Consider the following 27,767-nt stretch of genomic DNA (forward strand, 5'->3'; position numbering starts at 1 on the left):
TGGATGACAGTTAAAGCTTGGGGTTAGCAATAAGATCAATAAGAACACAAAAATAACATCATCTTGTTCCCATTTGCTCCCAATTCAACAGCAGCAATGGGATTCCAAGCCCCCTAACTCTGGGATGATCTAGGAGGTTGTTCATGTATTGTTTTTCTTACCATGGTACAGATGTTCTTCTGCCTCTTAGAAACTCTGAGGGACGACTGCTGTTGCTGGCATCAGCATAGGCCTTTTTCAAAGACTTAGTTTTTCAGACTTATAGCAAAATTGAAAAGAAGGTATACAGATTTCCCACATATACCTGCATAGCTTACCACATGATCAACATCCTCTACCAGAGCAGTAAATTTGTTAAAACTGATGAACCTATATTGACACATCATAATCACTCCAAGTCTGTAGTTTATGTAAGGGTTCATGTGTAGTATTGTACATTTTGTGGGTTTGAATAAAAGTATAGTATGTATCCACCATTATAGTATCATACAGAGTATTTTCACTGCCTTAAAAATTCTCTGTGTTCTTCCTATTCATTCCCTTTCCTTCTTCAACCCTTGGCAACCACTGATTTTTACTGTCACCTTTGTTTTGCCTTTCCCAGAATGCCTTTCTATATGAAATCCTATGGTATGTAGCCATTTCAGATTGGCTTTTTTCACTTGTAATATTCGTTACTCCATGGCTTTAATAAGGTTCCTCCATGTCTTTTCATTGCTTGAAAGCTCATTTCTTTTTAGCACTGGATAATCTTTCATTGTCTCTGTATACCACAGTTTTTGTGTCCATTTACCTATTGAAGGACATCTGGGTTGCTTCCAAGTTTTAGCAATTATGAATAAAGTTGCAACAAAAATCTATGTGCATATATTTGTGTGGATATGTCTTCAACTAATTTAGATAAATGCCAAATAGTGTGATTGTTGGATTGTATGGTAAGAGTATGTGGGCATGTGACCCTGTCTGTAAATATCAAGAACTCCTGGAGGATGAGAAGCTGCCAACACCAGCAGTAGACAGCTATCCCAAGACGTCAACAGGCCTGTGTATCAACAGGTTGATATTGAATGCAGAACCCATTTTGTTTGATTGTCTTTACTTGTCCACTACTGATATTCATCAAAATAATGGTCATACATGGTCTTTTGGTTTTTCTGTATGACCCAACTGTTTATGATTACTGACCATGTATAAATGTTAATATTCTCTTTTTATGGCTTATATAAATATTATACTAGATACAGAATATAGAAAAATGAGATAGATGACAAAAATAAGATCATGATACTTAGTTCACAGGATATAAATCATCCACTGATGTGGACTCCAGCCAGTGGTATCCATGGTGTTGTGGATGTGACAAATTCACACAGACTGCAGAGGTCCTGTGAAGAAAAGGGACAGCATGGCCACTCTCTGAGTGAAAGAGCACCCCAACCCCTGCCTGGACAGGCTTTTATTGCTTTCTGGGAGCATCACATCAAGGAAGGTCTTCATTCATCATTGTCAGGCACTACTGATCAAACAATAGATAACATTAGAAGAACTATGAGGGCTTATTCCGGGTCAGGGTCAGTTAGCTAAAGCGTCATAAAACTTTGGGAAACAAACTCATTTTATACATGGACCCTTATCAGAAAATTGAGGACATTCTTAGGAAAGCAGGTTTTACAGGATTTTATGCATTCTTTCTTAGGCCTGATCACCCCGGGAAACTGCCTGTTCCTACCCAGGGCTGTACTTCCCTCTGGCATTGTTTCAGGTTTAAGTCAGGCAGGGGAAGTAAGGCAGCCAAGAGATTAGCAGACTTCTTGCAGACAGAATGAGGACTCAGGCTATGTCAAAGCCAAGGGTGAGGGTCCATCACCCCCTTTTTCCATAGCCCCCCAAGTCCTTCCCTGAGGGCCCCTACATGATCATGCCTGTCTTAGATTGTCCCTCCCTTGTGGAATCCCAATCTCATTGGCTAATCAGTCACCTGCCTAGGACCAAGCAGGGTGAAGTAAAAGGGGGCAGAGTCGGCACCCTTGTCAGGAAGATAAGCTTTGTCTCCTTAGTGGCTTATGGTCCCAAGTTCTCTTTACTCAGCCTTAGCCATGGGGGTTACAGCTTCTGAAACCAGGCATGGTGGGTTCCAACATTCCACAGTGTGGGTTTGTTCGTTTTGCAATGAAGGCCATAACACCTGACTGCCTTTTATTTACCTACCCTTCCCTTTTAAAAATTTCAGCCTCAAGTCACATCCATGGTTAATGAATTCCATCACCCACAATGGTCCACCTTTAAACAACACAATGTTGATACTGAGACTTCCTAGGAATGAGTCTTCCTAATGTCATAAATCGATGCATCCTTTAGTTTGATTCATGACCAAAAGGGGAAATTGTGGACAAAAAGGAGAGGTCTATGGAAAGTAAACTTGCAGTGTTATCTGATTATAGATTCCTAACTGAGCAATTCAAGGTGGGTAGTCATGTCCCAGGCATACAGCTTCTTAATAAAAGGTATATCTTTGCCTTAAGCAAGCTTTGTCCCTTGTTTCTGTGCATATAGTTTAACACATCTTCTAAGTAAGACTGTAACCACTGTCAAAAGAGCACATAGTCTTGTTAACTATCCTGTAACCCAATCCCTGCCTTGCTTTCCCCCACCCTCATGTAATTTTTCTTATTTCCTTCCTACTCTCAAGTGCATAAAAGAAACTGCAAAATTATTATTCTCCAGAGCATTTAAGATTTTTTAAAGGATTTTATTTATTTATTTTTAGAGAGAGGGAAAGGGAAGGAGAAAGAGAGGAAGAGAAACAACAGTGGGCAAGAGATACATTGATAAGTTACCTCTTGCACATACTCACCCAGGACCTGGTCCAAAACCCAGGAATGTGCCCTGACAGGGAATCGACCCAGTGACCTTTCAGTTCACAGGCAGGTGCTCAATCTACTGAGCCATACCAACCAGGGCAGCACTTGAGATCTTGCCTCCTGGAAACTGCCGTCAGTTTTAGTTCAAATAAACTCATAAACATTCCCTACACTTACGTGTTTCTTACAATGACACATATAATAAGGGAAGTTCTATAATCTTTCTGTGGTGAACATTTATCTAAGTTACTAGTGAACTGTTGGAAGCACAAAAGAAAAGAGCTTAAGGGTAGATTTGGGGAGGTTAGATGTAGATAGAGACATTGTTAGATGATGAGGAAGAATGGAAGAGGAAGCTGGATAAAGTTTCCTGTGGAAATGGAATTATCTTGGGTGGGCAGAGAAATCATTTGGAAGAGAATAAAATCTTTCTTATCCAGAATTTATAACTTGGCAGCAATGATACTTTATTATTTCTTACAACTATCAAAGGAAGAATCTCAAATTGTTACCTGACTAAAGGGTCCGTGTTTCTGTGCACATCAAACATGAACTGGAGTTTGCAACCAAGGAAATAAGGGGTTATTAGTTGTGGAAATGGTACCAAGCCTGGAGACAGGTGAGCCAGTGCTCTAAAACCTGGATCCCCATGGCTTTCAGGGTATAGGTTACATAAGAGGAAAATTATTAATCATGGTGGCTGAAGGAATTGGGTTGTGGGCTCTGTCATTTGGTTGAGGCCAGGGTAGGGAGTAGTTGATCATTGTGTTAGGTCCTGATGTCATCCATGACATCATCTCTCTTGTTTCATGAGGATGTGGTTTGTATGGTCATTCAATTTCATGGGCCTGGGCTGAAACACAACTGAAGTCAAGATGTTATCTTTAACTCCACTGAAACTCTTTTTTTGTGGTCCATAGACCTGAGGCTTTGTTCTTAACTGACCAGAATCTGATATCCTAAGGGCTTAATGGTTAAAGAGAGGAGTGGACAAGCAGAAAATAGAAAGGGTCATATTAAAGAAATTGAATTTCTGTACAGTTACACATTTTCTAGAAAAGCTGGCTCAAAAATAAGTTACATAAATTCCTTAAAAGTTACTCAGCAAATAATGGCAGAGCCAGGGATAAAATTGAACTCTGACAGTAATGTCCATACTCTTTCCATTTCCTAAAGTAATTCTGCATTAAGTCAACAAACAATTATTGGATGTCTATAATATGCCCAAATCTGGACCAGAGGATATGTTTCAATAGATGCTGCTAAACAAAGGCAACAATAGTTTACATTTTCACTTACATTGCAAAAAAGTGTCTGATTTTCAAGCCCATTCTCCAAACTGAATAGCCAATCTGGAATTCTTCAAAATTTCATGGTGTAAGTGGTATCTTGTTTTAATTTGTATTAAATTGAGCATTTCTTTGAATGGATGTTTTACCATTTTTTATTTATTTTTCTCTAAATCACCTTGTCATACACTAAATTGGGTGCCAAAATGATATGTTCAAGCCTTAACTTTGGGCTTCAGTGAATTTGACCTCATTTGAAAATAGGGTCTTTGTAGATGTAATGAAGTTAAGATGAGGTCAAACTGGAACAGTGCAGACCCTAAATCTAAAGTGACTGGTGTTCTTATACAAAGAAGGAAATTTGGACATAAACACACATAGTGAGAATGCTTTGTGATAACAGGCAGAGATTGGAGTGATGCTTCTCCAAGTCAAGGAGCCCCAAGGATTTCTGTCAAGTACTGGAGGCTAGGAAGAGTCAAACAAAGATCCTCTCCTAGACCTTTCAGATAGAGCATAGCCATGCTGACACCTTGATTTCGAATTTTTAGCCTCCTGTGAGAGTGTTCATTTATTTTAAGCCACCAACTTTGTGCTACTTTAGTAAGGCAATCCTAGATTAATACACTGTAGGGGATCGTTCCATGTGGCATGGGGAATGTAGCCCAGCCTCTGACTTCAGAAAACCAACAGGGGAGCGAGGTCGGCACACAGGACCCCCACACCCACGGATAGATTCTCCTGTGGGGAATCAGGCCTGCAATGTACCTAGGCTGCTATGAGACTTGCATTTGCTAAAACTCCCTCACGCTGAATTGAGACAGCAAGTGTTTCCTGCATATCTTTAAAGTAACTTCCTAAAATCTATGTGAAACCTCCCAAGGATGAAACCTCCCAAGGATGAGTGTAACCAGTTCAACCACTTTTCCCTTTGTATTTGCAAATATCCTTCTTCTTTGATGTAATTAGCAACATCCTCTCCTTTGGTATCTGTAAAAGGTAACCACCTAAAGCAAACCTGTGCAAAGTAAATGAGGACCATCCTCGATGTAATGTACCCAGAAAAGCAATAAAAGCCTGTCCAGGCAGGGGTCAGGCCCCCTAGAAAGCAGTCATGCCGTCCCTTTTTCTCCACAGGACTTCTATAGTCCATGTTAATTTGTTCATCACAGCCATAACACATGGACCCGGCAGGCCTGGGTCCACATCAATATACTGTTCCACAAAAGGTCATTTGACTCTAATTTTATGTTTAGTAATAATCTGTGGTACAGATAGAGGCAACACCAGGATTTCAAAAATAATTTTAAAAATAAATATGGATAAGTATAATGTTAGTTCTCTACCGTAAAGCCTTGCTTAGAAAAAGAACAAATATTTAAGGGTTAGATGGGTAAAACAAATCTAGGAAAACAAAACAACAATTTGTTTTTTCAGGACACCTGGACTCAGGAAGGATAGTTAAAGGAGTGGATTCCCAAAAAGTGAGCCCCATATGCTACACCTTTTCTGTCAATGTGCCAAATGATTGCATGCTCTTAGTGACCATTAAAGTTCTATGGCTACCAGCTTCCTATCCTCTCCACTGCTTGGTGGCCTGCAGATGTTAATAAGAATACACTGAGTTGTAAGTAGCAGAATACTCAGTTAAAATGGTTTAAAAATAAGAAACTTAATGTCTCACATAACAAGAAGCCAAGAGATAAGATGTTTCAGGAGTGGTTACTATAGCTGTTCATTATGGCAATGTTCTCAGTCACTTTTCTACAATTTTTGGCTTTTTTCTCATAGTCATGAAATGGCTGCTGGAACTTCAGGCATCATATCTTCACATAACAACCCAAAAGCAGAAAAATGAGTTTTTCTTTGTCTATTTATTTTCAGGGAAGAGAACTCTTTCCAGAAGCTTTCATCAGACTCTTGTGATAGACTCTGAACTCTTTGGTCTTTAGTTATGAAATACAATGTGACGATGCATGTCCACGATTTGCTATAGTTATGTAGTTTCAGGATGACTATGTATGTTTGCTGCCTGGCTTTATTAAGTAATCAGTGAGTAAATAATGCACCAACATAGCATTGATTGCTGAGTCAAAATTGCATCTGGAATCTGGATATGGAGCTTATTAATATGAAATCATGATGTGGACCTGGCTCATGGGGTCCGCCATATTGTGGATGGGAGAGGGACATTCACATGGACTAACGAGTCCTGTGGAGGAAAATGGCGAGCATGGCTTTTTCTCTCAAGGGGAGCAAAAAGCCTCAGCCTCCACCATGACAGCCCTTTATTTCTTTTCTGGGCATATTACATGATGGTCCTCATTTACTATGCACAGGTTCACTTTAGTGGTTACCTTTATAAAAAACAAAGGAGCCGATGCTGCTAACCACATCACAGAAGAAGGATTTTTTGCAAATGAAAAGGGAAAAGTAGTTGAACTGGTTACATTCCATACTGGGGTGTTTTAGCATGGATTTCAGGAAGTTACAGTAAGCACTTGCTGCCTCAATTCAGGGTGAGGAAGTTTTAGCAAAAGCAAGTCTCAGAGCAGCCTAGGTACATTGCAGGCCTGATTCCCCATGGGAGAACCTATCCATGGGCGTGGGTCCTGTGCATTGGACCTTGCTTTCCACTGGGAGCTGGGTCCATGCCATGCAGAATGGTCTCTTACAAAATCATATAAAATAATTATGCTGATTTTTGAGGTTAACATATTTTAGGTTTTAATAGTCTCTACAAATGACTCCGCTACTCAGCCATGCATCTGAATAGTCATACTCTAGTGTATTTGCCACCCCTTGAATCTGGGCTGGCCCTTATGATTTGCTTTTGATTAATAGAATGTGACAGAAGTCACACTGCATGACACCTGCATGAAACTTGCAGCTTCCATTACTGTGAGGAAGCCCAAGCTGTCCACACAGAGAGGCTGCACTGAGAGAAATAAATGCCCAATAAGGTCAAGCATGCTAGTCACATCAACCCAGGCATGAAACATGTGAGTGAATAAGCCATCTTGGACTCATAGCCCAGTCATGCCTTCAGATGATTCCAGCCCCAGATGCCATTTGACTACAACCAGCAGAGGGATTTTAAGTGAAAATTACCATCTGAGCCCAGTCAACTGACAGAAATGTAAGTGAAACTATTTTTTTTTTGTTTAAGCTACCCAATTTGGGGACTTTGAAAATGGGGTGTGGTGAACAAACCCTAGGGTCAATAATTCCCACCTCCTGGTATTTATGCCTTTATGGGCTCCCCTCCCATTGCATGAAAATGAGATCTGTGATTTGTTTCTAATCAACAGAATATGGCAAAAATGATGGGCTATCACTCCCTTCTTAGGTTATGTTATATAAGACTTTCTCTGAGCATATTGGAATGAGAGAGTCTTCTCACAGGTTTGATGAAGTGAAAGCCATGTTGAGAAGCCCACAAAACAAGAAACTTCATGTGATCTCTAGGACCTGAGGCTGGCTCCTCTGACAGCCAGCAAAAAGCCAATTTCCTCAGTCATACATCCAGAATGATAAGAATTCTGCTATCTACCTAATGAACCTGGAAGCAGATTCTTCCCATCAATCTCCCAAATAAGAACACAACCCAGCTAACATCTTAGTGTAGTCATTTGAGGCCCAGGGCAGAGGACCCAGGCAAACTATATCAAGACTCCTACCCAGAGAAACAGTGAGGTAGTAAATAGGTGTTGTTTTCAGCTGCTAAGTTTGTGGTGATTTGTTATGTAGTAATAGAAAACTAATGCAAGCAGTGAGTGCATTTTGTATGAGGAAAGGATGTGAATTGAGTGGCCCAAGGATGGTCTGAGGTAGATACTTTCCAAAAAGGGCCATTATCAATTCCTCTGGGCACATTCATTGTGTTTCTCACATCAAGTAGTGGAATCTAATTCCCTCTCCTTGAGTTTGGGCTGGGATTACTCAGTGTTTGTTTTGACCAATAGAATGTGATGAAAATGATGTTCTAAGACTCCAAGGTTGTCTTAATCTGCCTTGAAAAATTCCTCCTAGGTCTTTTAGAATTCCTTACTTTTGATATTCCTGACCCAATGTGTAAGCATACTGAAAGGGCTATGTGGAGGGACCACATAGAGAGGACAGATGGAGAGAGACCTGGTCATCTTAGATTCCAGCTGAGCCCAACCATTTGGCTTTCCCTGCTAAGGCACCAGACTGTGAGTGGAGACTTTTTGGACCTTTTAGACTGCACTGACCATTATCTGAATACCACTAAGTGATTCCAGCTGATGTTACAAAGAACAAAACTGCCCAGCAAAACCCTGCTCTAATTATTGATTCACATAATCATGAGCAGTTTGTTACACAGTAGTCAGGCAGGATATGGTTGGGTATCTTCTGTGAGAGGCAGAGTACCATCAACACTAACTTGGAATATCTCCTGTGGGAGTTTGGGAGAGAGGAGGGGACTGAATAGCTGAATAATTTCACCTATCACATATCATTGGATAGGGTTGCATCACATGTCTATGTCACTCCACTGAAAAGGGGCATAAGATCATCATGGTAAGTTTAGACTAATCAACATTTACCCCTCATGTTCCTTTCTCTGAATACTTGCTGAATACTCCTTTTGTTGGGAGTCAAACCATAGTGTCTACCATAACAATTATCTGCTGCCACAGTCATTGTGCCAGGATAAGAGCTAATCCTGTTTTGTCTCAACTACCTTCATTGCTCATAGGCAGCTGAAGGTTCTGTCTCCACTGGTGCTTATTGCTCTTCAGTGAGGTTCCCCGAGGAGCAGCTTCCTTTTTTAGAACTTGGAGTTTGCTTTGAGATCTTGGGAAAATTATCTCAGAGCTGCGTCTGAGGATTATTTAAGGGATCCACCTTCAGTCACATCAAAAGTGAGTTTTCTCACTAATGATTAGGGTGTAATCCAGGTCACAACCTACATATTCTTTAGTCCTTCTTGTATCCTGAAGTAAATTCATTAAGTCATGCCTCCCAGAGGTTGAAGGAAGTTCTCTCTTGGTGGAAAGGAAGGAGCCATTTAAGAAATTCATTAGTATCAAAGTTCTTTTTACCATTTCTCCCAAGAGGTCTAGCAAATTCTCTAATTCATAGAATTTGTGGTTCTTGCCTTTATAATCCTGCGTTTCTGTTACCTATATCAATTGGGCCCCCAGCCAAGACCTTTACTAGGCATATAGATCCTGGAAGGAAGATTGGAAGCCATAACTTGTTGAAGTGGACTCAGCCTGGAAGAGCTTAACATTTAGGACAGCATCTTGAACATGTTAAACATGTTAGAACAAAAGGGTAAAGTTTCCCTGGAATTAAAGTGCTTAGAATTAAAAAATGAGACCTAGATCTTAACCTTGAGGGAATTTGACATATTATAAGAATCAAACTAGTAGCCAGGAACTGGCAAGTTTCCATAGGCAGTTAAGGGTGTTTTATTTCCTAATATAAAGTATAATGTATCACTGTATCTCTAGTGTTGGTGTTATTGGAGATTTATTTGCTATTGACAAGGCTTTAGAAAATATTTCAAAGAGAAGAGTAAGCATGTGTGTGTTCTCAAATCCGGAGAGGAGAATGCAGAAAATAGGAACCAAGGAAGACTTGCAGCTTCACATACCTTCCTCTGAGTTTGATGCCACTTATGGAACAACAATGTTTTATGCCTTAAGTGGTGTCTGTAATTAGATAGTAAAACAATGATCCTAAGACTCTGCAACCTGACATTTTGTGAATTAAGAGATTCAGACTATCAGAGTGAAAACATTTCTCAATGAATTAGCTCCTTTTTTTTTTTACAGAAAATATCCAAAGACTTTAATTGGATCCTTGCCCTTCCCAGACACTTATCCCCACATACACACACAGTGAACCAGACAGGGAGCTGAGTCTGTATCCAAGATGGCAGAGTCCATCCCAAAGATAAGAAATGAAATAGTCTAGTAGACCATTTTCTGAAACTTGCATAACACTGCACTACTTATAAAGAGTTTTCACTGATACTATCTCATTTAGCCCCTACACAAAACCAAGGTTCAAAGAGGTCAGTCCTTGCAGAATGAACAGTAACAGGTGCCACAGGTCTGGAAGATGGCCACACGACAAGAGCCCAGGGGCGTGGGCTGAGGAAGTACTACCAAAATGCAGCTGTGGTGGTTTCAAACTGTTTCAAAAGAGGGAGGGCCAATGCCCTAAGAACATCAACCTAAGGGTCAACCTGGTCAATGGTCACTCCTTGAAGAACTATTTACCGGTGATTCATAAATGGAATCAGGCAAAGAAGACTCTCCAGGTAGTAGCCAATGCTGTGAAGGACACTAGTCACGTTCAGTGGATCCGCCATACAGGAAGCCAGGCTGATAATATAAGGTTGTTCCTGTTTGGTTTATTTCAATACGAGAACCCTTTTTTAATTTTGTCCAACAGCCTTATGAAGCTTGCTTCAAAGTCTCAGGGGTCAGGATTGTGACCCCTATGGCCCAAATCTTTCAGATATTGACTGGGCGCCTGCTCAGAGGAGGCAGAACCAGACGCTGGTGTAAGAAGTTGTAGCCCACATAGCAGAGACAGCATCTGAGTTCCACGTGCGCACTCTGCACAATGCATGCATGGGTGGCCAGGGGTGGGGGACTGCGGCTACTTCAGACAGGCACAGGGTTGCAAGCTCATTGGTGGCAGTGACAGCAGCTGTGGTAACTGGGGTTCCTTCACATAGCCCTGCAGCACCACAGCCACCTCCACTCCTATGTGTCCACATGGTTTGGAACCTGAATTAGCTCTTTTATCTCTACAAGTATTACCTCAACTAAAAAAATGAAAATAAAAAAAAACAAAAGATGTGAAGCAACATGACTTTAGGCACACATGCTCTACTGCAGATGGAGACTACACAGGGCCCAGAACTCATACTTCTCACAATCATTTGCTTGAAGAAACAGAGCTCTTAGATGGAAAGTTATAAGAGTGAGGATATGAGAAGTACATGTGTTTAATTATTTTGAATAAAAATAATTAAACTTTTCCCCTTTTCTAAAAACATGGTCTAAAAAACTTGCCATAGTGTAATTTCATTAGTGGAATGATATAGCTCTAAGTTGAGGTGACAAATTTTGGAAAGTCCTTACAAACTTTAGACCTATCTCATCACCTTGCAATTTTGTTTCTAAAACTCTGGTGCTTCTTCCATAAATTCTGGGAAAGGAAACTTATACAATTTAATTTTAGTCCAAAGAGAAACATAGTGAAAAGTGGGGATCTGAGTTGTTTCATCAGCAATGGAGTTGGATGTTATTAGATTTTACTTAAAAAGTTACTACTTCTATCTTGATTATGTCCTGAATTGGAAAACTGATATAAATTCTGAAGTGGAGGGAAAGTGAAAAGGAAATGGTCTTTATTTCTCCCCTGTATGTTTTCCATGCTACAATGCTTCTTTCTCAATCATACTTACACACATGTAACCATTTCATTGATCCTTCAATGTTGGTTAAGTGTCCTCAGTTCAGAATCTGAGTCTCATGGGTACTGCTGTGGCAGAATGTTGAGTGGGGCACAGAAACCACGGTAGGCATTTCAAGTAGAAAGGGATTTAGTGTGAGAAATTCTGTTTACAAACTCTTTGCAAGGAAACAGCTTAGCATTTTTTTTAGAAAACTAAACCCACAATTAGCATATATCCCAGTGATTATACTCTTGGGCAAAATGAAAACTATAGTCACACAAAAATGCTGAACATGAATGTTCATAGAAGCTTATTTGTACAAGTCCCAGACTGGAAACAGCCCAGATATCCCTCAATGAATGAAGGGCTAAACAAATTATGGTACATGCATACCCTAGAATACCTCTCAACAATAAAAAGGAATGATCTATATCAACTTGGATGGATATCCAGGAAACACAAGCTGAATAAAAAAAAAAGGCCAATTCCAAAAGATTGAAAGCTGTGTGATTCTATTATAATACTTTTTGAACTGACAAAACTTTAGAAGTGGACAGATTAGTGATTTTCAAGGGTAAGAGATGGGGTTGTAGAAGGACAACATGGAGCATTTTTATGTTGTTAGAGCTATTTAGTATTTTGACTTTGGGTGTAGATAAATAACCTACACATGTGATAAAATAGTATAGAAATAAACAGGCATACACATGCACAAATAAGTACAAGTAAAACTGGGGAAATCTGAATAAGACTGGTGAATTGTATCAATGTCTATATCCAGCTTGTGATATTGCATTATGGTTTTTGAGGATGTTGCCATGGGGGAAATGGGGTTAAGGGGTACCTAGGATATAACTGTGTTATTTCTTACAAACATATTTGAATCTACAATTATCTCAATAAAAACTTCAGTTAAAAAATGTAAGAAGTGGAGGAATAGAAGCATGGGCTGTTGACGTTAAGGGCAAACCTCTAAGGCAACCATATAGAACTAAGCCAGAATTTAGGAAACTGCTGCCACCACCCCTCCAGCTGGCTCTGTACTCATGAAACTTGAGACTAGACACAGACTTGGAGTCTGGTTGGCAAAAACTCTCAGGTCAGTCCGATAAGAAGTGAAAAGATGGCTTCTGTTTCACTTCCACCTACCAGATTGAGGAGGAACATGTTTGACTGGCAGAACTCAATTTGTTTCCAAAACATTAGATGCAAAATGATCTGGGAAATGTGGGTTTTAGCACTTTAATTTTTCCAAATAGAATATGGAATGGGAATTGAAAGAGCTAATCATGATACTTACCATAACCAGCCACTAGCAATGCAACCTTGGGCAAGTTTACTAATCTTTCTGATTCTTAATTTCTATAAAATAGAGATTATAAACATACCTCATAGAATTAAATACAATATAGTACATCTTACATGCTCACTCAATACATGCTAACCATCATCATTGATTTTCCAAACTGAGGTATGGTGAAAGAAGATTAGCAGATGTTCCACAACTGAAAGGTAAGGGGAAAAATTAGAAAGGAGAGAAAAAATAATTTGGAGGGGAAAGCAGAGGCATTACTTTTGAATAATGAGCATTTACTCAGTGTCAAGAAATGGGAAACAAAGATGTGAAAAACACTTATTCAACATATTAAGTATTGAACAAAATGGTTGATGCTATGGACTGAATTGTGTCCTTCCAAAAGTCACATGTGGAAGCTTTAACGTGTATTGTGATGGTGGTGTTGGAGATGGTGGTCTGAAGGTAGTTAGATCATGTGAGCAGAGACCTCATGATGGGATCCCTTATAAGAGGAGACAGGAGAGAAATGTCTCTTCACTATGTGAGGAACAGCAAAAAGATGGCCTTTGCAATCCAGAAAGAACCAAACCAACCAGCACCTTAATCTTAGACTTCTCAGCCCCCAGGACTGTGAGAAACACATTCTGTTGTTTAAGTCAGGGGTCCCCAATCCCTGGGCCATGGACCAACACTGGTCCCTGGCTTGTTAGTGACTGAGCTGCACAGCAGGTGAGCAAGTCAGCAACTACAGCTTCATCTGTATTTATAGGTGCTCCCCATCACTTGAATTACCACCTGAGCTCCTCCTCCTGTCAGATCAGCAGTGGCATTAGATTCTCACAGGAGCTCGAACTCTACTGTGAACTGCACAAATGAGAAATCAATCTAGGTTGTGCACTCCTTATGAGAGTCTAATGCCCGATGATCTGAGGTGGACCTCAGGTGGTGATGCTAGCACTGGGGAGTGGCTGAAAATACAGGTCATCATTAGCAGAGAGGTTTGACTGCACAGAGACTGTAATAAATCAATTGCTTGCAGACTCATATCAAAACCCTATCAGTGAGTGGCAAGTGACAAGCTGCATTTGGTGACAGGCTTTAAGTCAGAATCCAACACTTATTTTAGTCCTCGGGTGGCTCACCCTTTATTTTATTTACCGTTTCTGCCCATGCATCTTTTCTGCACTGCACACTTGTCTCAGTCACAGTTTTGTTAAGCCCATAAGCTAACCCTAGCCAAAATGAGTAAAAACAAGTATCACTGGAGAGCTGCTTTGGAAAGGGAGAAAGACCCAATGATGAGATAGCAGAAGACTCTTAGACCGCCAACAAAAAGAAAGCTGCACTTAAAAAATCAGGAAAACTGAGTTGGTCGATTTGTGTCAGCATATGCACAGATGGAGCATCTGCCATGACTGGACAGCCTTCTGTTTTCACTACTTGGGGCAAAGAGGTTGCATCTGAATGTGAGTCTACACACTGTGTCATCCACAGAGAAATAATGGCTAGCCAAAAATGTCACCTGAACTTAACAATGTTTTGCAGGATGGGGTTAAAATTATCAACCACATTAAAGTACATGTACTTAACTTATGTCTGTTAGTGCAGTTCTGTGAAGGGATGGATGTGGAGCACATGTCTTCTTTTATATACAGAAGTGAGATCGTTTTCTAAAGGTAGATCACTGGCCAGAATTTTTGGGTTATGAGAGTGCCTCCAGAGATTTCTTTTAGAAAATAAGTCACCACTGGCAGCACATTTCAGTGACACGGAATGGGCTGAAAAACTTACTTACTTGTGTGACATATTCAACCTGCTCCATGAACTCAATCTGTTACTTCAGGGGAGAATGACAACTGTGTTGAGGTCACTAGATAAAGTGGCTGCATTCAAAGCCAAACTGGAATTGTGGAGGTGATGTGTTAACATTGGGATTTTTGACCTGTTTCAAACATTAGCAGAGATTTTGAAAGAGACTGAGCCAGGGCCTTCTTTCTCCCAGCTGGTGCATGATTATCTATCTCAGCTTTCAAAAGAGTTTGAGCATTACTTCCCAAACACAAAAGACCCCTAAACTGGGGAGGAATGGATCCATGACCCATTTATGAATAAAACAGGTGAATCGACTTTGTGCTAGAAGAGGGTCAACTGCTTGAGATCTCAAATGACAGTGGCCTTACAAGTATGTCTGAGAAAACTTCAAATCTCCATATGTTGTGGATTAAAGTCCATTAAAGGCAGAATATCCTGAGATTGCCACAAAAGCAGTGAAAAGCCTGCTTTCATTTCCAATACCCTATCTTTCTGAAGTGACAGCAACCAAAACCAGATTACAGAAGAGACTGGACAGAAGCAACATACTTTGGGTGTCACCGTCTCCCATCACGCCCAGATGGGATTGTCTAGTTGCAGGAAAACAAGCTCAGCGATCCCACTGATTCTGCATTATGGTGAGTTGTATAATTATTTCATTATATATTACAATCTAATAGCAATAAAGTGCACAATGAATGTAATGCTCTTGAATCATCCCCAAACCATTCTCCACTCTGGCCCCATCAGTGGAAAAATTGTCTTCTGTGAAACCAGTCCCTGGTGCCAAAAAAGGCTGAGGACAGCTGGTTTAAGTCACCTAGTCTAAGGTATTTTGTTTTAGCAGTCTGAGCTCAAGTTTACTTTTATCCATTAAGAGAACATGGGAGTTTGTGGCCTTGCCCTTGTCTTCATATTTTCGTCATGTTTAAACCAGTCCACCCCTTTATGCCCACCCCTCTCCCCGAAAAAAACAAACAAGAACCTCTCTTTTCCCTCTAGCTGCCTGTTATGAATTAAATTCTCGCCCTCCCACCCCCATTCATATGTTAAAGCACTAACTTCCAATAACTCAGAATGTGACTATTTGGAGATAGGGTGGGTTGTTAAAAAGGTAATTATGTTAACATGAGGATGTAGGGTAGGATCTAATCTATTATGACTGGTGTCCCTATAAGAAGAGGAAATACAGGCACAGACACAGACATATATAGAGAATGCCATGTGAACATGAACACGGCCATCTATAAGACAAAAAGAGAGGGCTCAGAAGAAACCAATCCTGATCTTAGACTTTGAGAACTGTGAGGAAATAAATTCCTGTTGTTTAAGCCTCCCAGCTGGGTATTTGTTATGACAACTCTAACAAACCAAAATACTGTCCTAACACCTTTCTTTAGAAAAGCTTTTTAGAGAAATATCCTTTATTTTTCAACTTCTGCTGTATCTCTGAACTAGTTTCCCTCAATATTTTGTAATTATTTTACTTGCAGGCCCTGCGATATTGTCAATTTTCTTTTTATGGGTCTTCTACTGTCATCCTTCTTACTAGGACAGGTAAATGACCAATATTCAGTAACATGATAGGAAGTCTCACAGCTGCAGGATAAACTTGGCATGTATTGCCATCTTTTCAGTAATTTTTTGGAAAATGCTAAATAATTTATCTGCAAGTTAATTCAAAGCATTTTTATTAAGTCAAAAATAAGTTATTACGATAATCTAACAGATTTCAAAGATGTTACTTCCTTATAGTGAGTTGCCCTAAATGAAAGTGAGGCAGGAGATAGTCAGGAAGGAAGCTCCAGAGGCCCCCCGCAGGGCTGAGGTAGAAAACATCTATACGTGACAAAGACCCCCTAAGACGGGTTGTTCCTGTTTTCTGGGATAACTCCGAATCATGGAGTGTGCTTGTGCATTACCCCTGATTCATTATAATATCATTATAATGAAATAACATCGTGGGCCCCCCTCTCCAGTAGCCAATCAAGAAAATCATAGGAAACCACACATGCACAGTAGCTTTGAAATCCAACTCCTTGTACCTGCACAGGAAAAGCCCGCCAAAGATTAGCAAGGGAGCTTCTGCCCTATAAGAATAGAATCCCCCAGCCCACCGTGCCCCTTTTTTCTCTGCTCAGAGCTGGCCCACTCCCGTGTCCTGTGGAGTGTACTATCACTTAATAAATCTTCCCTCTTTCTTTATGCTATAAACTTTGTGTGTTCGGTTCAATTCTTTGTCCTTGATCACTAAGAACCTGGTTACCTGTGCACACCTGTGACAAAAGTGTTTACTCTCCTCTACAGTAGGGCTTTTTCATTTATCACTTAAAGGCAGCCTTCTATTACCGCAAGTAATACTTGCTCAGTCATTCTCTATATAGAATGCACAGAGAGGCTAGGTGTGAAACCGAAGAAAAGACTATCTATACAGCTAAGGAGTATTCCTGAAGGGCTGAGGGGACAGAGATTTTTAGCTTAATCCTGAGATTTTCTGCTTTGGGGATTTAAGGTCTGATTCATATGTTAGATTGAGTGGTCTCCTAGTTACTTAATTTGTGATTTGAAGTAATGATCTTATGTGTTATAAGCAGAGTAGTGGAGATAAGGAAGTTTCTCTCTCCCTGGGTAAACTGCTCAGGTGCACACACCTGCTATCCTCCCAGTGTCTGACTCACCTCAGCTCTTTTCCCTGCTCCATGTGCTGTTGCCACATAGAAGCCAAATTCAACAGACTTCAAGCTAGGGCCCCACCTAACATTTGCATTGCTTTTTTTTCCTTCAAGTTGGTTACCTTAAAATTTATTGACCCATGAAGTCTTTTTGACACTTCCTTATTGTGTATGGGGTTAGGACCAGAGACTTTCTTGTGTCTTGTTAGTCCTCTGGACTAGGAGACTTTTAATCTAGTTCCTTGGAACCTTGGACCTGATTCCACACCTCTTGGATATACGAAGAGCCCAAAAGCTAGGCTAGAGGTGAGATTAGTTATTCCTCACAATAGTAATCCCCATTCAGGGACCTTGCAATGCTAGTGTCCTTCAAGGAACAAAGCAGACCCCTCAAAAAATTGCAACAAACTTCCAGAAATTGTTTATCAAAGCCTGTGACCCAAGCTCACGATTCCCAGATTTGGAATTCAAGTCTTTCTCCTAAAGGAAGATCAGTCCCTAGTGTCTCCCAGCACAATCCCTTGGGTAATTATTAGGATCCCTGGGAAATGCAGAAGAAGGCCAGGACAGGTGGATAACGTGGAAGGAAAGATGGTGACGTACCTGACCCGCTCTTGGTCCGCTCCCTCCACAGGAGCTAAAATCAAGTACCACTTCCGGTCCCGAGGCTACACATCAGCGTCAGCCAGAGGCAGCAGAAGTCAGCGTCAGGCCCCGCCCCCCGGCGCTCGGCCCCGCCCGCCTGGCTGTCCACGGTGGGCGGGGCCTGCCTTAGGCGCCACGGGAGCGTCCACGGCCTACGTGATGACGCGATGCCGGCCTGGCTGCAGCGTGGCCACCCCGCTCCTGGGCCCGCCTCCGTCTGTCCTCGGCCCTTCCCACTCTGCCTCCAGAGTTCTCCAGTCAGATTTTGGCTGCCGGCAGCGCGGAGCGCTGGTGTCCAGCAACCTGGGCGACGCGCCTTGCTCGCAGGCACACCCCCAGCTCCTTCCCTCCGGTGCTTTCAGCTCCGCTCGCCTTTGCTCTGCCCTGCCCTCTGCCGCACGCTCGCAGGGACATGGCACACGCGCAGGCAAGCTGCCCTAGCTCTCGGGGCTCCGGGGACGGTGAGATGGGCAAGCCCAGGAAGGTGGCTCTCATCACTGGCATCACGGGCCAGGTGAGTGAAGAGGCGGGGGCCTGAGCCGGGCCTGCTGCTGCTGGGGCACCCGTGCAGCTCTCCCTGTGCTCTGGCTTCCTACGTTCCAGTAACAGTCTTCTGGGTGTCCCGGAAGGCGTGCGTTGCCTCAGAGGTCGGAGACAAGGTGTGGCTTGTGGGGAGTGTGCTACTTGCATTGAATGTTTCTGGTCCTCCCCTGGGGAATGGGAGCGTGTAGTCTGCATGGGATGTGGTCCTCACGCCTGACCGAGGCTGCCCTCTCTCACCTGTGTGACTGGGGTGACTGGAGTCCTTGTCTATACAAGCCCTCTGGGATGCACTTGGAATTTAGTTCTTTGCGGATCCTAGTGCCCTGGAGGGAAAAACATCGTTTATTAACGTAAGGGAAAGGACCGTTTATCTGTATGTGTATGGAGTCACACTAGGGCTGCTTATCTGCTAATGCTTGGGAAGCAGAGAAGGAAGTTTCTTGCTGTTTTGGTTCCACCTCACCAGATTTTCATATAGAAAAGAGAAAATGACAAAGTAGTGCTGTGGAGTCACAGACCAGGAAATGCTGTTTTGTTTTTTTTTAAGCATACCTCACAGAAACTTTAAAATTTCACAAACTTCTGAGATTCATGTTCACACATGCTAGGCTTCCATTTCCAAAGAAATGAGTTTCCTGACTGAGGTAATCACAGGAGCAGTCCTGAATGCCAGAACCTCACGTGGAGGCTGAGACCATGGCCAGTTTGTGACAGCCATCTCTTAAAGGTGTTGCAACAGGTAGGGGCTGAGTACTGTGTTCTGTCAAGCTGTGCTGTTTTTCATTCAGGGGCAATAAAATAATTTTGTGTATTTTTGTTAAAAAATGTGATGGCTGTGCCCCTGGAGATCTGGTATTTCTCTGTAATAGAGATGACAGTAATAGCTAATACATATTGTACTATGTTTTAGTCACCTGACTAATAGGATTAACTCATTTAGTTTTCACAACTACTAAGGGGGTATCCTCACTTTACATATGTGGAAACTGGAGCCATGGGAGTTTGATTTGCCTGAAGTCAAACAACTAGGAAGTGTCCAGTCGGGATTCAAACTCTGCTCTCAAAGCTCTTCAGCATTGGAGAGAAGTTGAAATTAGCCAGATGTAGAGTCAAAAAAGATTAGACAATTTTAAGTACTGGATAGTTGATTAATTTCTGGTTATTTCATGCATCTTACTTTGTTTAACGTAATTCCAATATCCAAGTATTTGAAAACTGGTAGGAGAGGTGGGTAGATTAAGGATTTGAGGTTGAGAAAGAGAACCTTTACATTTAGGCATGGGCTTACATACTGTCCTTCCTTTTCTGATGCTGAGTACTCTTCTTCAGGTGGTTCCCCTTTTTCTAGTTTCTTAGACTGGATATGAAGCTTAAATGTTTACTAAGCTTACACGAGCTCTCAAAGATAAAATTTCCTTTTTTAAAAAGTATCATGAAGAAGTTAAAATATTAATGTAAACCATTTGTATGACTTAACACCAATTTAAGTGATGAGCAGTATGAATCAATGCAGTTAGAAATAGAACCTTATTTAGAGCTTTGAGCGAAGCCTTCTGGTTGGTGCTCAGTGGTGAGAGCTGTGTACCCCTGCTCTAGTCTGTCTTGTAGGCTGCCAGGGGGACAGTCTTCCTTAAGCACATATTCAGCATGCTACTCCCTGACCAGACATCTTTGGCTCCCCATATTATTTTCAGCTTTCAACTCCTGTTTGAGTTTCAGTTTCCTTTTAACCTCTGCACCAATCCCACATCCTTCCAGCATCCACCTTCTGCATTGTACCCTTATTTGTTGGGTGTTGTGTTGGCTTCTGTAGCCCCTGGCCAGTACTGAACTTTGTAGCTGCCACATAAATCCTTGATGAAGGAATTTACTGCTCTGCTTTGCCTTTATCTTCTAGGACACTGAGTTCCAATCTGAGTATCAAGGATCTCTGGAGGACTTTGAAGTTAATATGAGGGGTCTGAAAATCTATACTTTGTCTATTTTAAAAATAATATTGGTGAGAGCTTACTGAGCTGCTCATTCTGCTAAACATTTAATATGTTTACCTAAGAGGCAGACAATTTTTATCCTCATTCTACATCTGGTTAAGTAAGGTTAAATATGTTCCCTGAAAGTACACACCTGATAACGAGTATCAGAGCTGAGATTTGAACTCAGGAGTTGCTCTAAGCCATTTTGTTATACTACCTCTGTGGTAAGCCACACACATTAAATTACAGCTCTGTGTGTGGGAGACATACACACACACACACACACAAATTGCTTGAGATTGACATTGTTGTACTTTAGGAAGAGCTCTCAAAAGAGGTGGAACCACTGCTCTGGCCCTTAAGGTCATCATGGCAATTGTGCCAAGACAGGCTCTTAAATGGATTTATAAATTCCCAAATGAGAATAAGAGCACATAGCCAGTGTGCCCTGTCTGTTCTGCATCATTAGTATTTACTGTTAAGACTGTACTTTCAGGGATCATTTCTATAGTTTGTTGCTAGTATTTACTGTTAGGCTTCATATTCTAGCTTTCTCCCTGCTATCTATTCTTGACAGAGTGATTGTGCATCATTATCCAAAGTTTTACCTTACTAAATCACCTTAAAGAAAACCAGTCTGTGGCTTTGCATTACAGCTCCATTGTCTGATGATGCTTGTTCTTTACTCATCTATGGAAATCTTGCTGTTCTTTGAATCCTGTCACCTTGTACATCATTGGAGTTGTTATCTTGTGACCAAATGTCCCCACAAGTCTTACTCCTTTTAACTTCACTAGAAGCCTCTGCAAGCACTAATTCTGTTAAAAGCAGCCATTCTGGGAACTTTATATGTATTTACATATATGCAATTCCTGTTGGCTACAGGTAATTTACTACCTTAGTTTTTTGGTTTGTAAACTGCTTTAGGATAGTAACTCCGAGTGGGCTTTCAGAAATGCTGACCTTTCCTGTTAAAATAACATGTCTTTACTGTGTGTCTGTAGTGTTCAAGGCTTGTTTTGATGCTTCTGGGAATGTGAAGAAATGTAAGCTGTCCTCTCTGCCCATTAGGATTGCACAGTCTTTGAGGAACTTAAGACAATGTACATGAAAAGATAATGCATGTGGAAAAAGTCAGTATTGTAAAAATATATTAGACGCTGAATGAATGGTTCATTCAGCCTTAGGAGTCTGGGAGAAGTCATTTAATGCTAGAAATAACAGGGACTGTTAGGAGTGAACAGCATGCACAGGAATACAGAAAAGGGAGAGTTTGGGGGGACACTGAGAAAAAAAATAGTAAAAACAAAGGAAATTAAGTTATTCGGTTATTTATGTCCTTTGCTCATTTCCAAAATAATTTTGAGGTGGCTTTAGTAAAAAAACACATCACTAGACCATCATACAAAGAGTAAAAGAAACGAATCTTCAGGGAAGGCAATAGAAAGACGCAGGTAGTATACTAAAACCAAAGCTAAGGATGGCTGTTGTCAGAAGGGCATAAAATTCATCTTTGACCTTCCTGACAATCAAGATAAAGTGGATAGGTGAGTGCAACATTTTATTAGTACTAAACTCTCAGTGGAATAACTTAAACAACAGACTCAGAATAATATGATGCACAATGTGTTCCACAGTAGTTTTTTCAAGAAGGCAGAGTCATCCTTTTAGGACACTCTTACTACTCCCTAATGGACAGTGAAAGCATACTTTTTGGTAGGTGGAGACTTGAGAGAATTAAATAGCTAGTGTTTGTGGATTTTCCTTTTCTAATACTTATTTCAAGCTGGTGTCTGCCAGGAGGGCAGGCAAGTTGGAATTGTAGATTACTTTGTCTGGTATTTGTAATAATAAGGTTAATATTGGTGTTTTACATATGGAAGAATATGACATGGTAAGGTCCTTCCCACCTGCAGGTAGGCCTAGAGTTTCCTTAGGAAGTGGTTTAGATCTCACCATGTTACAGAGCAACAAGGGGGGATCCAAGGGGGGCCAAAGGCAATATACTACTACCTGAAAGGAACACCCCAGGTCCATTATGTCCATCGCCAGAGGAAAGACGTCTCTCAATGCCAGAGATTCGTGAAAAGGAAAGGAAATGTTTATTTAATGCTATACAAACTTAAAGTAGTGACCTAATGTGTTCATCAAAATCCCAAAGTCCCTTAAAACATCCACAAACACACAGCTCTTCCTTCCTCCCTTTGCCCAGTCTGGGGTACCATATCTCAGGAAAAGAAATAGAAGTCTGTGGCTCAGGCAGCCCCCGGTTCTTCCTAGTAATCCTTCTCAGCTGGTAGGCTTCCCTCCATTCCCAGCACCATCAGCTGTGTCTCGGGGATCTCTGCTAAAGCTGGGTGGTGGTTCCCCCTTCTAAAGCTGTGGTGGTGCCCACTCTGACAAAGCCAAGAGGTTCTCTCTCTACTGCCCAAACCGTATGGTCCTCTCTGCACAATGGCCGCCAGAGTCTCCACTCTGCCAAAGCTGCGTGGTCCTCCCTCCTCCATGGCTGCAAGGAGGGGGTCTCTGCTAAAGTGACATGGTGATTCTCTCTCACAGGGCTGTGGGAGTCCCCACTCTGCTAAAGACCGAGTGGTTCTCTCCTCTCAATGGCTGCCGTGTCTTAGTTTTAATCCCCATGCCAGTCCTCCTCTGCAACCCCATTTTCGACTCCTCCCACCATCAGCTACACCTTGCCAGCTCTCTCATATCCTTCCAGCCTCACCGGGCTGCCATCGTGAGTCTGGGTAGGTGTGGCCCCATGTCATGGAGACAATCTTCTCCAAGCTCCCATGCAGGTGCTGTAACTTGGGGGACCCCCCCCACCCAGTTACCTCTTGGTGGGGAAGTTACTTCCGTTCCCCTGGCTCAGAGCATGCCCACAGCTATTTAACATATCTATGTAACCAGTTAAAGGTTATAGATATGTTAAATGACCATACCAAAGGTTAGCTGCAAAAAGCTGTTGCTGTATAAAACAGCTCTCAATGGCCTTGCTCCATTTGTCCCTTTCCCTAACTCACACCTGTGGGGGTGGGGGGTGGAGTGAAGACATCCTAATATTTCCCGAACACCTTGAGTTCTGGACCCCATTTCAAATCCTATTTGGGCCCCCCTCTTGGCTGCTCCCTGTTACAGTCAGACATTTAAGCAAGTACCAATTCAAGGTTCTGGAGTTGTACCTTGATGCCTAGAGGAAAAAGCATTTATCTTTAAATAGTTGAGTGTTAGTCATGGTCAAGAGGAGTTAACTTGCCCATGGTTGGAAGACAAGTTTTTGGTAAAGACTTGCATAGATGAAAAAGATGGACTCTGAGTTATTAAGGTTAGATTATTTAAGCCATATTACTTTGTTTCAGAATTTTAATTTTATGGCCTTTTTTTTTTCTTATTTTCACTAATTTCACTGGTTTCTTTTCAGCTTATTCTAGGTTCCATAAAATAGCCCTTTAGTTACTAAGGTTCATTGTCTCGCAGAAAACTTGTCTGGAAACTGTAGAAGTCTGTAGAATTGGGAATAAAATGTTATGTTGTACTGGTTCTTAGCTGAGTAGTAGTAAGGCATTGTCATGGGAGAATTGGATAGTATATATCTGACAGATAAATTGCAATATAGCAAATGAAATGATTTGTTGCAATTTCAGATATAAAGAATTTGGAATATACCCATTTCAGGGGAAGAAAATAATATGTCCAGTTCTGTGTGATATAGTTCCTACTGTTTTTGTACTCATATTAACCACTAAAAAAAAAAGAAAAGATATTCCCTTGGCATACATGTTGTGATTTTATAACTAAAGTTGTTAACCACCGTTATGTAGGGTAAGAAAGGAGACTGAAAAAGTGTGATTTCCCCAGGTTACACAGCAACTTAGTGCCAGAGTTAGGATTAGACCTCAGATTCTTGTCTTTCCATTGTCTAAGGACTGATCAATGCTGTCCTTCACTAACAACAAGAAAGAGAGACTGCTTTGAGCCAGAAAAATTGGAGTAAAAGACTGTATGTAGTAGTAAAATGTGTATTATAGAAATAAAGTTGAATCATAATAAATGTACCTCTGGATGAGTAATCAAAGCTATTTCAATATTTAAGGAAAAGGTAACTTTAGATAAAATTTAACATCTTACTGTAACAATATGTGTAGTTTTAAAAGATTATGAGGCTTAGAGTAATTACATAAGAATCTTTAGTATTTGATCTACAGTGGAAAACTAATAAGACTATAGGGACTAACCAGAGAGGTTAACTTTAGATAACTCTTCAGGCATGCACTGTTCATTCAAGGCCATATGCTGTCCCTGAGCTGGGAGCTTGTCTCCAGCTCCTTCAAACTTACTGAGCACTACCTTGTCCACTCATGATAAGGAAAAATTTAGTGCTACACCTCTCCATATTTGGCTGGACTCCAAGTCTTTCGATCCTGAATGGTTTTCTTTGAGGTATAGAGTTCTGAACTTGCCTATACTTTGAAGCAGTCTTTTCTGAACCTTTGTTAGATCAAAATATCACTAAACCAAAGTTACTTGGCTGTGATTCCATGTAAAGAATTAGGCTGATTTATGGAGAGTTCCAGCCAAGATGGAGGCATAAGTAGAAACCCTTTGCTTCCTTGCACAACCAAAAGGAGGATAACAACCAGTTTAAAATCAATAAACAATCAAAAGCACCAGAAAATCAAACTGCAGGGAACTCCAACAGCCAAGGAATTAAAGAAAAAATCAACCAGAACAACCAGACTGGTATGGTAATGCGGACTGAGCCATCTGACTCAGAAAACCGTGGTAGGATGGCTGAGGCATGGGGCTGACTATCAGATCAGCAGAGCAGTCGGGGAGGGACTGATTTAAGGGGAAAACGGAGACTCAGAGCTGACTATGGGCTAAGGCTGGGGTTGCTGCGGTGGGATATAATTCCAGTATGACACGAGAGTCTGTTGGAAAGTGCGCTAGAGACCAGCAGGCAAGCTGCATTGTTCCCTTTCTGGCCCCTCTCCCACAGGCAGTCCATCAAGGAGGGTTGCCCTGCCTGGGTGAATACCTAAGGCCCACCCCTTACAACTTATCAGGTATGCCACGACCAGCAAATATGGCCCAAATGAAAGAACACAGCAAAAGTTAAGAACTAAGGGATGAGGAGATTGCCAGCCTAGCTGATGGAGAATTTAAAGCCCTGATAATCAGAGTGCTCACAGAACTGATTGAGCTTGGTGGAAAAATGAAAGAACAAATGAAAGATACCCAGAGTGAAATAAAACAAAATATTCAGGGAACCAACAGTGACAAGAAGGAAACCAGGATTCAAAGTAATGATTTGGAACAAAAGGAAGAAATAAACATCCAACTGGATCAGAATGAAGAAACAAGAGTCCAAAAAAAATGAAGAGAGACTGAGGATTCTCTGGGACAACCTAAAATATTCCAATATCTGAATTATAGGGGTGCCCGAAAGAGAAGAACAACAGCAAGAAATTGAAAACTTATTTGAACAAATAATAAGGAAAACCTCCCCAAACTGGTGAAGGAAATAGACTTCCAGGAAGTTCAGGAAGCCCAGAGAATACCAAAGAAGTTGGACCCAAAGAGGAACACACCAAGGCACATCATCATTAAGTTACTGAAGATTAAAGACAAAGAGAAAATCCTAAAAGCCAGAGAAAAGGAGACAGTTAACTACAAAGGAGTTCCCATAAGGCTACCAGGTGATTTCTCAAAAGAAACGTTACAGGCAAGAAGGGGCTGGAAAGAAGTATTTGAAATCATGAAAGGCAAGGACCTACATCCAAGATTACTCTCTCCAAGAATGGAAGGGCAGTTAAAGTGCTTCTCAGATAAAGTCAAGTTAAAGGAGTTCATCATCACCAAGCCCTTATTATATGAAATGTTAAAGGGACTTATCTAAGAAAAAGAAGATAAAAATATGAACAATAAAATGACAACAAACTCACAACTATTAACAAATGAACCTAAAAGAGAAGAAAAACGATGAAAACAAAAATTAAGCAAACAATAGGAACAGGAACAGAATCAGAAAAAATGGACATCACACAGAGGGAGTTTCACTGGGGAGGAGGAAGGGAGGAATAGGGGGAAAAAGGTACAGGGAAGAAGAAGCATAATTAGTAGGCACAAAATAGATGGGGAAAGATAAAAAAGGTATAGGAAACAGGACTCAAAAGAACTTATACCATGGTCATAAACTGGGGGTATGCTGGATGGTTGGGGGGCAGGGTGGAGGGGGGGAAATTGGGAAAACTATAATACCATAATCAGTTAAAAATAATAAAAAAAAAAGAATTAGGCTTAGGGAGTGAGGCAACATGTTCATCTTTAACCAGGATTCTGGATACCTGATAGAGAAGTATTTGGGTGGAGGATACAGAAAAAAATTTACTGGCATTGGTAGAATGAATATGTGTGCCTGGCAATGTGCTAAGCATTTTATATTAATTATCTCATTTATCCCCAGGTCGTACGTGTTCATTCTTTATCAAACAAGAAACTGAGACATGAAGAACTTTGCCTAAGAACCCTTAATGAACTATTTTTTTTTCTCAGGACCTTCTCTCCCATGTCAAGTCAGACTAGCCCTGTTGGCTAGTTTGTTGACAAACAGCAGAAGTTCTCAAGAAGTAAGTTGGTTTTAAAGGCTGCTATATATGTATATTTTGATTAGTGCTTTACCATGACCATTAAGAGATATTAACATCATTAGCTTGTGTGTCAGTAGAAGCGTGGAATAAGGATGGGAAAGAGAGGTTTTCTGAGGTCTATTGGAGACTCCTGGTGGTTCCTTTCCCCAGCATTTTTCTCAGTTCTCTGAGGATTTTTACAGTAGGAAATGAAAGTGGTTAGGGCAAAGTGCCTGTCTCGTAAACCTCTGTCTTCTGGATGCGGGGAGTGGTTGTGAAGTGCTGTTAGACAATTCATGGGACCCAACAGGTAGGTTGCAGGGCCTGCAGCCTGGGTGATGGGTTGTCTGAATGAAAATTGTGACTGGAGAGCTTGTCCAGAGCCCTGATGAGCACATGGATAGTTCCAGTTCTCAGTTGGTGTAGAAGGGCTTTGTGACAGGCTGAGATGCTTGATTTTGTGGCTGTTACAAACTGTTTTGAAGGGCCTTTCTTTGACATCCACACAGGTCTGAGAATTACAGCCCCCAGTTCACTTGCTGTGCCCTTAGATTCATTAGTTCCTTTCTTTTTCTTTAAAGTATATTTTATTAATTATG

The 27,767-nt window shown here is 41.2% G+C and overlaps 1 protein-coding gene across 1 annotated transcript in view; it reads left to right on the forward strand.

Annotated features, from left to right (window-relative positions):
• Positions 1-18,256: 18,256 nt before the first annotated feature.
• Positions 18,257-27,767, forward strand: part of GMDS (GDP-mannose 4,6-dehydratase) — a 693,656-nt gene continuing 684,145 nt past the window's right edge. Inside the window, exon 1 of the mRNA XM_028511630.2 lies at positions 18,257-18,537. Coding sequence (XP_028367431.1) covers positions 18,436-18,537 — 102 coding nt within the window. The 5' untranslated portion in view covers positions 18,257-18,435. The remainder of the gene's footprint in view (positions 18,538-27,767) is intronic.

Source organism: Phyllostomus discolor, chromosome 5 (assembly GCF_004126475.2).
Source record: "Phyllostomus discolor isolate MPI-MPIP mPhyDis1 chromosome 5, mPhyDis1.pri.v3, whole genome shotgun sequence".
Classification (NCBI taxonomy): domain Eukaryota; kingdom Metazoa; phylum Chordata; class Mammalia; order Chiroptera; family Phyllostomidae; genus Phyllostomus; species Phyllostomus discolor.